This window comes from Dipodomys merriami, unplaced genomic scaffold, assembly GCF_024711535.1.
Source record: "Dipodomys merriami isolate MVZ:Mamm:240054 unplaced genomic scaffold, mDipMer1.0.p SCAF_175, whole genome shotgun sequence".
NCBI classification, from domain to species: Eukaryota; Metazoa; Chordata; class Mammalia; order Rodentia; family Heteromyidae; genus Dipodomys; species Dipodomys merriami.
Genome location: NW_027203104.1, coordinates 2,371,773 through 2,387,142, shown reverse-complemented (window position 1 = coordinate 2,387,142; position 15,370 = coordinate 2,371,773). Strand labels below are relative to the sequence as shown.

Here is a 15,370-nt window from a genome sequence, read left to right as displayed (position 1 = left end):
ATTGGAATAATTTCTAAAATATGAAACAAAATTCTACAACAAACTGCCACACACAAAATCTGATTTTAAAATGGGGAAAACGATTGAAAACACTTCAAAAAAACCCCACAAAACTGCAAATAATTCATTGAAATATACAAAGCTCAGTATCAATAGTCAGGAGAATTCAAATCAAAATTCTACGGAAATAACTACTTTATATATGTTAGTATAGACAGGTTTAAACAAAAACAACAAAAATCTTTCAAAAGTCTAACAAAGACTGGGAAGGATGTGAATTCAATTTGAACCTTGGTGCATGTCTGGCAGGAATGTAAAACAATCAAAGATGGTATGGACAGAGCTAAAAAGAACTAAATAGAGAATTACATAGGAATATGGTCCAGCACTTCTATTTCTAGATTTGTACCCAGCAGAAGAGAAAGCAAGAGAAGTACTTGTCAGCAAGTACTGACAAGAACCAAAAGACAGACACAGATAAAAGAATAGATAAAGTCATTGAAAAGGAAGACAAGTTTACTACATTTTACAGCAGGGATGATCTTTGAATACATTAAGCTAAGTAAAATACAGCAGTCATAAAAGCACAGCCATGGTATGATTTCCCTTACTGAGCTTCCAAGGATGAACAAAGTCATAGAGCCAAAAAGTAAGATGGTTCCAGAGACTGGGGTAGAGAGGAAAAGGAGCTATTAATGATTATACAGCTTCATACATGGAAAATGAAACATGCTGTACATGGATGGAAGAGATGGCTGCACAACAATGCAGCCATATGTACTATCAGTGAACTCTGAACTGAAAATGGTTAATGTAGCCACACTGGATGGAACACACCATACACCCTGAACTTGGGAAATTCAAAAAGGATGACCAGCCAGGCTAGGTTACATAACAAGTTCAAGGGCATGCGGGACTACTTACCAAGACCTGTCTTCAAAAGGAATATGGAATGATTTGTATTGACAAAGCTCATAAAATTCCCCAACTTTATAGACCATGACAATGACAATTTGCCTTGTGAAGGTGAAAATGTGTTTTTGACTTCAACTAAGCATCTCTGTTTCACAATACTGTGACATATGTGAAATTTATGTAATCACTTAATCTCAATTTAAACAAAAAAAAAAAGAAGGGGTGGGGAATGGCAACTTCTTTTTACAACTACTTACACCTAATAATAATAAAACTTGTTTGAAAAAAGGAATATGGAAAAATCAAATTTTAGACTCTGAATTGGATCAGAGATAGAAGTGCCATATGTGTCTATTTTTCCACTTGAAATTACAAATTAAAATTTATGAACAAACGTTAAGCCACATTTCAGGTGGAAACATACAACTACAAATAGCATTAATAACAAACACACATGGGACCAAAAATGCAAAGTATTTTTTTTTTGTCGGTTTTGTGGCTTGAACTCTAGGCCTGGGCACTGTCCCTCAGGTCTTCAACTAAAGGCTAATGCTCTACCACTTGAGCCAGTGTGCCACTTCCGATGTTCTGAATCAGTTCTCCAGGTAGCTTCCCAAGGACATTTTGCTAAATATAATATCTAGTAGCGAGTTCCTCAGAGATCAAAGTCTATCACTGAGCAGATGTTGGTCACCTTTTGCTACCAGTGATATTTCAAATGTAAAAAACCTGGTGACTGCATTGTTTATTATATAAAACCAGCTTCTATCTTATACTGGCAGTGAATGAAACTATTCAAATGGAGCAAGAAGAAGATATAAAACTACACTACCACATCAAATGAAGTTAGATCAGATAAAGACAATAGGATCAGGCTCATCAATTTTTTTTTTTTTTTTTTTTTGCTGTGTATTGATAGGTAGAAGGTTTTAATTATCTGTAGGGAATGCTGAAGCTGAGCTGAAAGTGGAAAAGGTTTGAGAGGTTGGAACTCCACCCACACTGCACTTAGTACACTGAGAGCTGGCCATTGAAAACTTAAAACAGACAACTCTGGAGCTGGTTAAGAGACTGGAGTGCCAACCCCCTGCCTTAGTGCTAGAAAGGCTGGAGCTGAATGAACTTTGGATGCTGTTGACCTTGAAGGCTAGGTAAGATGGACTTCATGCCTGGAATATGTCTGGGATGCAGTCTCCTGTCTCAAAAGTATAACACAGAAAAGGAGGAGGTAATGCTTGATAAGAAATGCACTCATTATGTCCTGTAACCCCTCTGTACAGTATTTTCATAATGAAAAACTTTAAAAAATAGAAGTTTGGAGGAGAGTTCTGGGAAGATGGCAGAGGAGAAGGTGGAGGCTAAACAAGCTGTCGCAAAGAAAGCAGTTTTAGTGTTCCAGTGAACAGTCCTAAGCCAGAGAATCACACCAAGTGTGCCATCACAGTACAGAGAGTTATGCCAGAGAGGGAAAATTCAGGCAAGGAGACAGATCTGAGCATTAGCCAGCAGCCGGGGCTGTGGCAGTGGAGGCCGGAGGCTGTAGCCACCATACCTGCAACACAGAGAGTCTGGGACAAAGGCGCCAGATGTGGCGGATTGAGTGGATTCTACTCAATACCAGTAAGAACTGAAAAGGAGCAGACATCTTCATTGTGCAGTTCGCAGACCATAGATGACTCAGGAACCAAGACTCCAGCGTGAGTAGAAGCCTGACATCCTAACTCCTTCTCAGGGAGCAGAGGAGGGAAGGCCACCCCTCCCTCCCCCACTCCATCTTTGATACTGACAAAGGCCTGGCTGAGCTGCCAGCTCCAACTCAGGCCTTGGAAGAAAACAAAAGAGTCATTTAGCAGGTCACAGGAACCTAACCTGACCTTCTAGGTTCAGCTCCACCCAGGGCCCCAGCCCCAGGAGTGGCTTTCTTCACTGGGTAAAGAGACAGAGGCTGCCCCTCCCTACAGCAGCCTGGACAATCAATTGAAATTCAGTAAACATAAACCCTGAGAATGGCTCCAGGCTGGGCTCTGTGAGTCTCTCAGAAGCTAGCCTCCTCTCAAGGAAAAGCTACTGTTTGCTGAAAGGCCTCAACCCTACCCAGAACCTAGGCTTATCACAGCATCTCCAAACTAGAGGAAACAGACATCTCCCTCTTTTGTGATACTCAAAGCAGATCTCCCTCCAATTGAACTAGCCTGGGAGGAGGATCACAAACTCCCGGGTAAAGCAGAGCATTTTTCTGCCTGCTCAAACTGACTTAAGAAACCAACCAAGCCACAGGAAAATCAAACACCACAAGTGGACCAGACTGTAACAAGAGACTGGTTAAGGGCAAAAGGGATCTTCCCATCCTCTCCCCCCCAAAAATAAAAAAAAAACTCTTTTTTTGTACCCTCCATAAAATTTTTTTTCTAAAAGTTTTAAAATTTTTAACTTAAAAAATTGTTTTCTATTAACTTTTTTTTTTACTCTCATAATTTTTATTTTAGGAGTACATGTGTGAGCTTTTTTTTTCTTTTAAAAATTTTTTCTTATTTAGCTCTACTGACCTTTTGATCCTTTTTTTCTTTCCTTCTCATTCTCTTCATTTTTTCTTCTCTTTCGATCTTCTTTGTGTGACTTAATTGCTGTTCTGCTCATCCTCAGATATACCCGTAGTCGATTATTAGACCTTATCCCCCATTGTGTACACACTTAATCCGGAAATTTATTACTCAATTCAAAACCTCTTAGACTTAAATTACTTAATAGCAGTACAACCTCTTTATACCCATATAATATTGTAAGCATTTTTATTTTTAATTTGTTCAAGTCTCCTTTCTATCCCTCTTCTTCTCTTATCCTGTCTAGGTTTTTCTCTGAATATTAACGTTTTAAAATTTGCATAATTTTAAGTATTTCACCAACAAATAGGCATGAGCCAATTCAATATAAAAATCAGCTATCTGGAGAACAAGGACTGTATAGGTCTTAGTCTCATAGCAGATGTATATGAAGTAACAGTGTAAGGCATTTAGGTATCTGAATAATTTTATGACAGATTCTATTTTTTTTTTTTTGCCAGTCCTGGGATTTGAACTCAGGGCCTTGGCATTGTACATGAAGTTCTTTTGCTCAAGACTAGCACTCTATCACTTGAGCCACAGTGCCTTTTCCACACAGGTATGCATATGTGTATAATCACATCCTTAAACCAAAATTGTAATATTGAAGTGGACCCTGAGATGAGGCCCCAGCTGGTATGATGCCATTTTGAGCTTTGCCTTTGTTTTAGGGATTTTAGACTTGATGGGGCTAGTTCCCAGAATGAAAAAATGCATCTGGTCCCCCTTCCTTTAACAACCTAACTGACCATTGATTGTTGAGTTAAAGACTCACCCATGAGACAGATACATTGTAAACTGGCTCCAACTGGTGACACCAGGTGCTTAAGATAACCCTGTCTTTTGCACATGCTTTTGGTAAACTCTGGCTATTGGCCACCTGTTTGTGGTCTGGCAGGAGTGTACAATCCTTCCAGTGTTACAATCCCACTAGTCACCTGCGAGTGACTAGGATCGACCTCATGGATTTTGCCTTTAAAAAACAAAGAATGGGGCTGCTCCAGGTCGCAGTATCAGCTCCCGAGTCTGTGCTGTGGCCCTCACCAATCAGTGTAGGAACCTTCTCAAAAATGTTGCTTCTTTATTAACAACTTTGTTGGGGTGGGCTCTGTCCCAAGGTGAAACCAATTTGCACAATTTGGAGCTTTGGAGATTTTCAGACTGACTAATAGGAGGTCTGCAGTCCAACTAGTAAGGTCGGGGCTAACAAAAATAAAAAAACAAATAATAGCCCAGTTCAAAAAGAAATGTTCTCAATGCATGACTATTGAACTATGATCTGTCTGTACATCACCTTTATGGTAAAAATTAAAAAGAATAAACAAGTACTAGGAACATAAAACAGTTTCTGTTGAGGATAGGAGTACCAGTAGGAGCAGGGAAGATAGGATAAAGAGGGCCGAATGATGAAACAAACCTTATATATGTTTGTGCAAATGTAACAATGGAATGTGTTCATATTGTTTTGAGAAAGGGGATGAGGAAGGGAATGTGATGACAATCCATCAAAGCACAGTTAAAGGTGACAAAGGAATGTTATTTACACTACTTACACCAGAAAGGGGCCTGCAACTACCTTGTGCATGGCTGGGTACCCAGAACCAAGAGCAGCCTCAACCTCCAAGCCTCCAATGGGCAGCCCCAACCTTACTAGTTGGACTGCAAACCTCCTATTAGTCAGTCTGAAAATTTCCAAAGCTCCAATGCTCCAAAGCTGCCAAGCTCCAAAGGGGAAGGCTTTTCCTTTTGCTTCCTTCCTCCTTCTCTGCGGGCCTCTCCACTCCACACAGGCCTCTTTGCAGGCCTTAAGCCTTGCCACTTTCCTCTCCAGACATCTCACCAGAGGCTCCAGGCTTCTCCACAGGCCCTGATCTGTTGCAATAGGCTCCTCTTACTGTCCTTTACTCTGCCATCTCAATCTCCACCCCAGCTAATGGGAAACATGCAGCCTGTATATAGGCTATGTCACCTCCCCGCCTCCAACAGTTTCAACTGCCACTCACCCTCCTCTACCAAGCCACCCACTCAACCATTTTGTACACCCTGCCCCTTTCAGTGGCCCAGACCGTTAGGTGATGACATCACTGCGAGGCTTGGCCTTCCCACCCCACTGGTTGTTAAAGAAAGAGAATGAGTGTGCATTCACATACATAATGGAAATAGCACAATGAACCTCCTTTGTTCAACAAATATACACTAATTAAATGTAAGGGAAATCATAGTTTCCCTTATCTGCAAAAACTAATCTATGTCTAGGACAAGCAGAAGAGGTCAAAAGCTATGTACATATGGCCATATAAGCTGATGCTAAAGGAAATGAAGCCCAAGACAGGGACACAAGAGATTTTATTTTTTCTTGCTGTTCTTTTTGATGGGCTTACAATGTACTATATGATTTCTTTTTGTTTCTTTGTATGTTCTTCTGCCATAGCATAAACCTTTTTGTCAATGTCTTTGATTCTGGTGTCTTGCATCTTGTATATACATATTTCTAATTGAGGAGGGGAAGGGAATAACAAAATTCTGAAATAAGGATACAGGATGGCCCATTGTAACAATGACTTGTACAAGGAACTATGTTGAAAAGGAAATTTACAACTTTGGTGGGGTGGGAAGACTTGGGGAAGTGGGGAGTAAAGTGATGGTAGGGGAAAAACAAAGGAGGGGGAAACAAATGCTCTATAAGAAATGACTCATTACCTTGCTCATGTAACTGCAACCCCTCTGGACACTATCATATATATTATATATATATACATACATACATACATATATATACATACATATATGTATATAAAAATGTATGTGTGTGTGTGTGTGTGTGTGTGTGTGTGTGTGTGTGTAAAATAACATATCCAAGGTATTTTATAGAAATGTTCAGTCAGTCAGGTGCTGGTGACTCATGCCTGTCATCCTAACTACTCCGGTAGAGTGCTAGACTTGAGCAGAAGAAGTTTAAGGAGAGTACACAGGCCTGAGTTCCAGTTACAGAAAAAAGACATAGAATTCCTTTTTTTTTTTGTTTTTTGCTAGTTGTGGGGCCTGAACTCTGGGCCTGAGCACTGTCCCTCAGCTCTTCAGCTCAAGGCTAGTTAGTTACGAGGCTAGTTAGTGCTCTACCACTTGAGCCACAGTGCCACTTCCGGCTTTTTCTGCTTATGTGGTGCTCAGGAATTGAACCCAGGGCCTCATGCATATGAGGCAAGCACTCTACCACTGAGCCAACTACCCAGCCCAGAATTCTAATTTTTTAATCCACCATTGTCACTGGAGAAGTAATACAGCTCTTACTGATAGAACAAGCAGACCAAAACTTAGCAGGGACACACACATCGATAGCATTATCTTAAACTAAATGGTGTGTTTAAAGCGATGTCATTAAATTTACCAAGACAGAACACTGAGAATAAATCTCAAGACAAACTGTATAGAAATCAACATGAGAAATAGAACTATATGTTATAAATAAAGTTAAATAGTGTATTTCTAGTAATCTGTAAGTGAAATAAACACAGGGAAATTAGAATGGATCTGAAAGAAATGACAAGCATTATTGTGAATTTTTTTTGTTGTTGTTGATCATGTGGCTTGAACTCTAGGCATGGGCACTGTTGCTGAGCTCTTCAGCTGAAGGCCAGGGCTCTACCACTTGAGCCCCGGTACCACTTCCAGTTTTCAGATGGTTTATTGGAGATTAGAGTCTCATGGACTTTTCTGCCTGGGCTGGCTTTGAACTGCAATCTTCAGATTTCAGCCTCCTGAGTCACTAAGATTACAAATGTGAGCCACTGGTGCCTGGCATTAACACTGTAATTTATAGAATACTAAAGGCAGCCAGTTTCTTACTTCACCTTTGAAACAAAAATAAATATTTTAAATTATGTTTGCTGTATTCATATGTAGATCTTGTAGAGACTGGGCAAAAGTCAGAGAACTGGAGGGAAATAGGGTGGAAAAGTGCAGCAGAGGATGATTAGGAGAAACTGATGAAAGTAAACTATAGAACAACACATGAGTAGAGATGTAAGGGAGTGATTGAGTGAGAGTGAGGGAATGGAACACTCTGTAAGAGAAGAAATGCACTTATTACCTGACTCATGGAATTTTCATCTCTCTGTACATCACCTCTATAAAAACAGTAAATTAATTATAAAACAATTGCTATGTGGAGTTGTGCTAGCATAATCCATTTGCTGAGTGAACAAAATCTCCCATAGTTAGAAGAACACTTACAATTATTAGATATAAAATGCAACACTTAATTTGAAACTGAAGTATCTGAGTTTAAGTTGAACATGAGTTCTACATGATCATCTTGTTTCATTGTAGTATCCAATTAATTGTTAATGTTAAATGTTCCAGACAAGAAAAATAAAAGCAGGGCTTCAGGCACAAGACTGTTCTCCTTCCCCAGCTGTGAAGGATGCTGAGGTTTGGAAGCCAGCCGGGGTAGACAACTCTAATTAAGCATTTAGACAAAAGGTGGGAGCTGGCTCAAGTGACAGCGCCAACAGTGAATGAGGAAGCAGACCTGGAGTTCAAGCTCCAGCACTACACAACAAAGGCATGGTGGAGGGTAAAGTAGATGTAGCACATGAGTTTCTAAGATAGACACCAATTGTGGCAACACAGCAAGTCCTCATCTGACACATAAAGAGAAAAGAGAATGAGTGGAGGGCTGAGAGAAGGGGAACAAAAGGGCAGGGAAAAGAAGGAAGAAGAAAGGACAAGAGAGGAGGGGAGTAGAGGGAAAAAGAGGGAAAGGGAAAGGAGGAGGAGAAGAGTGGAGGGCAGGAAAGCTTCATGACATTAGATTTGACAGTTACTACTTGGATAGAACACCAAAAGTCCTGATGCAAACCAAGCAAGATGAAGTCCATCAAAAGGCATGATCAACAAAGAAGCAAAAGCATGGAATGAGTGAAAAGATTTCCAAATATCACTAACAATTGGAATGATGTCTAAAATATTAAACAAAATTATACAATAAACTGCCACACACAAAATCTGATTTTAAAATGAGAAAAAACGATTGAAGACACTTTAAAAAAATATCTGGAAATAATTGATTAAAATATAAAAAAGTTCAGTATCAATAGTCATGAGAAAAATTCAAATCAAAATTCTACAGAAATAACTACTTTATCATGTTAGCATGCACAGAGTTTTAAACAAAAACAACAAAAATCTTTCAAAAGTCTAACAAAGACTGGGAAGGATGTGAATTCAATTTGAACCTTGGTGCATGTCTGGCAGGAATGTAAAACAATCAAAGATGGTATGGACAGCCCTAAAAAGAACTAAATAGAGAATTACATAGGAATATGGTCCAGCACTTCTACTTCTAGATTTGTACCCAGCAGAAGAGAAAGCAGGGATGAGAAGAAGTATTTGGATAATCACTTCACAGCAAGTACTGACAACAACCAAAAGTTAGACACAGGTAAAAGAATAGATAAAGACATTGAAAAGGAAGACAAGTTTACTACATTTTACAGCAGGGATGATCTTTGAATACATTAAGCTAAGTAAAATACAGCAGTCATAAAAGCACAGCCATGGTATGATTTCCCTTACTGAGCTTCCAAGGATGAACAAAGTCATAGAGCCAAAAAGTAAGATGGTTCCAGAGACTGGGGTAGAGAGGAAAAGGAGCTATTAATGATTATACAGCTTCATACATGGAAAATGAAACATGCTGTACATGGATGGAAGAGATGGCTGCACAACAATGCAGCCATATGTACTATTAGTGAACTCTGAATTGAAAATGGTTGATGTAGCCACACTGGATGGAACACACCATACACCCTGAACTTGGGAAATTCAAAAAGGATGACCAGCCAGGCTAGGTTACATAACAAGTTCAAGAGTATGCTGGACAACATAATAAGACCTGTCTTCAAAAGGAATATGGAATGATTTGTATTGACAAAGCTCATAAAATTCACAAACTTTACAGACCATGATAATGACAATTTGTCTTGTGAAGGTAAAAATGTGTGACTTCAACTAAGCATCTCTATTCCACAATACTATGATTTATGTAATCACCCAATCTCAATTTTAACAAAAAAAAAAGTGAGAAGGGGTAGGTTAGGAGCAATGGGTGACAATGTTGTCAGACATATTGTTTTGTAGAATGGCAACTTCTTTGTACAACTACTTAAAGCTGATAATAATAAAACTGTTTGAAAAAAGGAACATGGAAAAATCAAAATAAAATTCATGAACAAATGTTAAACCACATTTTAGCAAATAGCATTAATAACAAACATACATGGACCAAAAATGCAAAGTATTCATGTTTTTTTTTTTGTTGGTTGTGTGGCTTGAACTCTGGGCCTGGGCAGTGTCCCTCAGCTCTTCAACTAAAGGCTAATGCTCTACCACTTGAGCCACTGTGCCACTTCCGTTTTTCTGAGTGGTTTATTGGAGATAAGAGTCTCATGGACTTTCCTGTTCTGGCTGTCTTTGAACCATGATCCTCAGATCTCAGCCTCCTGAGTAGCTAGGATGACAGGCCTGAGCGACTGGCGCCTGTACAAAAATGCAAATTATTCTAATCTGTGCATCTTACTTTCAATTTTTGTATATCTTTTCACTGACTATTTTTCAAGTGTATCACATAGTGCTGAATTAGTTCTCCAGGTGGATTCCCAAGAATATTTTCCAAATATATTACCGAGTAGGGAGTTCTTCAGAGATCAAAGTCTATCACTGAGCAGATGTTGGTCACCTTTTGCTACCAGTGATATTTCAAATGTAAAAAACCTGGTCACTGTATTGTTTATTATAAAAACCAGCTTCTATCTAATACTGGCAGTGAATGAAACTATTCAAATGGAGCAAGAAGAAAATATAAAACTACACCACCATATCATATGAAGTTAGATCAGATAAAGGCAATAGGATCAGGCTCATCAATTTTTTTTTTTTTTTGCTGTGTATTGATGGGTATAAGGTTTTAATTATCTGTAGGGAAGCTGAGCTGAAAGTGGAAAAGGTTTGAGAGGTTGGAACTCCACCCACACTACACTTAGTACACTGAGAGCTGGCCATGGAAAACTTAAAACAGACAACTCTGGAGCTGGTTAAGAGACTGGAGTGCCAACCCCCTGCCTTAGTGCTAGAAAGGCTGGAGCTGAATGAACTTTGGATGCTGTTGACCTTGAAGGCTAGGTAAGATGGACTTCATGTCTGAACTTTGTCTGGGCTACAGTCTCCTGTCTCAAAAGAATAAGGCAACAAGTGTCTTTCACAAACTCTTTTTGGTTCTGATTGTAATATTAATAGAGATGTTTTACTTTTATTTATTTATTTTGCATGTACTCATGGTAACCTTCCCTGTGGGAACCCAAATAAAAATGCTTAGTTGAAGAAACTCGGGGCCCAACTGGCAGTGAGCCTTAGCACCTCTCCTTCTCCCTATCTGTCTATGTTTTTGTGTTTTTCTAATTTTCTTTAGCTCTGGACTCTTCATAGAAGTACCTCGGCTTACATTTAGCAACAATTTTCCTATATAATGGGTAAAAATGTCAATTCTAAGAGCCATGTCAGCAAAGGAAAAGTGATCAGTACGAAAAACTAGTTCTAGTTAGGTCCTGTTGGCTCATGCCTGGAATCCTAGCTACTCAGGAGGCTGAGATCTGAGGATCACGGTTCAAAGCCAGCTTGGGCAGGAAAGTACGTGAGATTCTTAGCTCCAATAAACTACCACAAAATTGGACAAGGCACTGTGGCTCAAGTGGTAGAGTACTTGCCTTGAGCTGAAGAGCTGAGAGACAGTACCCAGGCCCAAGAATTCAAGCCTTACAATGGACAAAAAAAAAGAAAAAGAAAAAGAAAAAAAGAAATACTAGCTCCCAGATAAGAGCATGTGAAGCAAGGAAAAAAGGAAGAGAAATTTTTGGAGGGAGGAGGGTCTGAAAGAAACAATGATAAAAAGAGAGAGTAAAACAGATGAAAACAGAGAGAAGAGAGAAAGAAAGCTAGTAAGCAAGAAACAGAAAGAATAAAAAAAATACAGAAAAAAAAAAAGCTAGTCAGGAGACCTTTGAGAAACATAGAGGGGATTTCTAGAAAGGACATAGACTATATATATGGTCATATATAGCCTAAGTTTCAAGTAGAAAAAGGCTATGAAGCAGTCCAATAAGTATGTATGAAGAGTAATGTAAGTACACATACCTTACTCAGTACTCTTCAATAGTTGAAGGTATAAGTGACCACACTTTTTAGCAACTATAGTAAAAATTTTATTAGGACAGTTTAATGTTATTCACGGGGATGTGATCTCTGACCAGTTGTTCCATGAGAAGTCACCTCCTTGGTGTCAGTGAATCCCTTAACAAGTTTGACTACTTCTAACAACATCAGAAAAACTAGAAACAAACTGAAGCAAATCTCTACTCAACTCAGCCAGAATGTCAGATTTAGAATGTACAAAGTCTACAAGCCATCTTTATCTGATTCAGGAGCATGTTCCTGAAGTTGAATCTGTTTTTCTGTTTTTCAATCTTGTCCACTATTAGGTTCATGAAATGGAATGTAAAACAGAGAAATCAAAAGCAACTCACCAGAGATCCTTTCATTCTTTCTTGTTGTTGACAATGGACAGAAGATTCTGGAAGCATGGCTGGGAGACAAGGCAAATGAGATAGTCAGGAAAGAACCTATGGGATTTTGCCCCAGATTTTCCTGCTTAAAACATTATACATGGGCTGGAAAAGCATAAAGCCTTCTTATGGGAGAACCAGTATCTTTTATGTCTCAAGTAGAGCATTAATCAAACACTCCACTAAAGATGAATCTATAGTTGATTAATTGGTAGATAGATAGTATAAAAGCAATTCATTTCTAGGTTAATATACATGTAGTACTAAAAAAACTAACATCCCACAAAAATAATTGAAAAATAAAAACATACCACATTTCATTAATGTGGTATGTATTCATTCATGTATTTCATTACTGAAATACACTTAGGGATGCATGAACTATGTTTATTTTAATGCAAAGGGATCCTAGCACTCCACTGGGCATTTGTACTCCCCCTCATTCATTTCCATATTTACATGTATAGTATAGCTCAGCATTTTTCACAAAAGTTATACAGGAAGCACATATGCAATGCATGTTTCTAGTGCTATAATGTTTCAATAATGGTTGTGAAATGACACATTTCCTTGTATCCAAATACTCAGAGCACCCTTATGCAAGGACTTGCAATTTGCCATTTAACCTACTTTGGCCAAATAGACATCACTAAAGATCTTATGTCAGTAATGCTCACTTTCCTAAACAGTCATATGAAGAACCTTGGCCATAATGCTGAAGGTACAAGGCCTAATAAGATGAACATAAAATACTGGGTCATAGGAGAGACACAATTCCAATCAACTATCCTCAGGGAAGGAATTAGAAGATTAAAGTCTTATATGTGATTTAAACAATATTAACACAAAATAGCAAGTTGAAGGCACCCCAAAATGTAGATCCACAAAACTTAAATCAAATAGCTATGTGATTTGGCTGGTACTTGCTGGTTGGTTTCTTACACAGGAAATGCTATTATCCACAGCTCTTTTGTTTCTTTGCACAATTATGTAGAATTGCGTTTAAATTATATTAATAGATTATATATTAACTTAATTTTCTATATTATTAAATGATCTATCAAGTTTTTAGGAATGCATGTTTAGGCAGTCTCTCTCATTTTAAGTGATGTAAAATAGACTCATTAGTATATAGAGAAATTGCAATTTCTCAGAAACAAATCAAGTGGGGAATATCCATAACATTTTGAAGTTGCAGAAGCCATAGGACGTGAAGAGGATGAAAATAGGATCAACATTTTTCTATTTGATATTTTAAAGGACTATTTATGATTCACTGACTTCAAATGGCAAAAAGAATTTTCTATGTAAAATAATACTTCTTTGAGCAGATTGTGACAAAACGGGTAACACTAGCTAAATCTTCAGGACAGGTTATATCTATGCATCATATATCCTTGAGCAATATACATTCCCTCCAACTTTTTTCTAGATCAGCACTTCCTAAACGGCCAGGAAAAACTAACATGTTAGAAGTAGCGTCAGGAAATCCATTGATGCGACATCTAGAATAAGTCTGAGGGATCCCATACTAGAACTGACAGTGGGAAGAGGTTGAATAAACCAGTGAGACTAGGATTAGGGATCAGTACATAGTCTCATGCCCCCTCTGATCACTAGGCTCTGGCTTAATCCTCAATCCAGATGCCGTCCCCTCCTGAAAGAGGGTCGAAATCTTCCAACACCACCAAATGATTTGAGAGAGTTGGGGAGAGAGTACCCAACCGTTTCCGTGCTCAGCTTACAGCTGGGCAAAGTGAATCAGGTGGCGTGGGTGCCGGCAGCATCTCTCAGTCGTGGCGTTCACACGCACAGCTCCCGGCTCTCCTCGTCTGGAGAGCCACCCAGCTTGCTCTTGGGGTTCCGGGAGCCAGTGTCCGGCTTCTGGAGGCTCGCGGGCCAATGGCAGCACAAACACCCGAACCCCAAACAAATCACCAAGCCCAGACAGGAGGCACACGTGGGGCTGACTCCGTCCTGCACCCAGCTTGCATTCATACCTGACATGGTTCCGCAGCCTGAGATTCCTTCAAGTTACAGCTCCCAAGGTCCCCTGAAGAGCAGCTGGGCGCCTGCCTCGGGGCTCAGACCTCGGGAAAGCAACACCGAACTTCCAAGCACTTCCCGCAGAAGCGGAAGGAAAGAACCCGGAATTAGCCGACAGAAAAAAAATCAACAGTGGGTGGAGAGGCGCATGCGCAGAAAGAACTTCCCGCCTCCTCCCCCAAACCATCACTTTCCAAGGATCTGTGCCCCAACGCAGACTACAATTCCCACAATGCAAGGCGCCATGTGCAGGAAGTGGGCTTGATTCTGGGATTCCGACCAGTGCCAGATCCCAGTTCCCAGGACTCCGAGTAAGTCTGCAGACCTTCCTCTCCAAGCCCAGGGAGCAAATGCGAGTTCCTTCCTGAAAATCACTGTCTGGCTCCTGAAATATTCAACGACCAATCCGAAGATGGAAATGTGTTAGGAGCATTGCATAAGTTGGCTTTTTAATTCTTAGTTCTAATCATGCAGTTGAGGTGATGAGACTGGGTTGTTGTTTTCGTTTTGTTCTTCTCTTATGTTCTCCTGAATATATGTTACATCTCCGTTTTGCCTTCAGTTTTTGAATATCTCTCCTCTCACTTTAAAACGGTATTCGCAGCCCCTACCATTTTACACTGCTGTAATGTAATAAATGTAATGGAATGTAATAAATGTAATGTAATGGAATAAAATAGGTAGATAGGCAACATAATTCTTTTCTCAACTTGGATTTCTCAAAATTGATTTCCCTGAAACTCCCAAACTCCACCTATGAAATCTTAAGGAGTTTTTGGTTGTTTGTTTCTGAATTTTGTCTTTCCGTTAAGAAATTTTTATTTTCTTTTCCTTTTTTGCTGTTGGTCCTGTGGCTTGAACTCAGAGCTTGGGCACCATCTGTGAGTTTTTGCTATGCTCCATTTTCTTTTTCTTTTTCTTTCTTTTTTTTTTGGGGGGGGGGTCTGCTGGTGGAGCCTAACTCTGGGCCTGGGCTCTTTCCCTCAGCTCTTCAGCTCAAGGCTAGCACTCTACCACTTGAGCCACAGTGTCACTTCTGGCTTTTTTTTTTGTTTATGTGGTGCTGAGGAATCGAATCCAGGGCCTCATGCATGCAAGGCAAGCGCTCTACCACTGAGCCACCTTCCCAGCCCCCTTACTTTTTCTTTAATAGTTTATTCAGGTAACTCCTGACACGTTCCCTCACAGGGC

At 39.6% G+C, this 15,370-nt stretch overlaps 1 protein-coding gene across 1 annotated transcript in view; it reads right to left on the bottom strand.

The window, feature by feature from the left end:
* LOC138829680 (zinc finger protein 717-like) overlaps positions 1-14,245 on the bottom strand; it is a 33,828-nt gene extending 19,583 nt beyond the window's left edge. Inside the window, exons 1-2 of the mRNA XM_070026154.1 lie at positions 14,134-14,245; positions 12,095-12,153 (exon numbers count right to left, since the gene is read on the bottom strand). Coding sequence (XP_069882255.1) covers positions 12,095-12,153; positions 14,134-14,140 — 66 coding nt within the window. The 5' untranslated portion in view covers positions 14,141-14,245. The remainder of the gene's footprint in view (positions 1-12,094; positions 12,154-14,133) is intronic.
* Between the last annotated feature and the right edge of the window lie 1,125 nt (positions 14,246-15,370).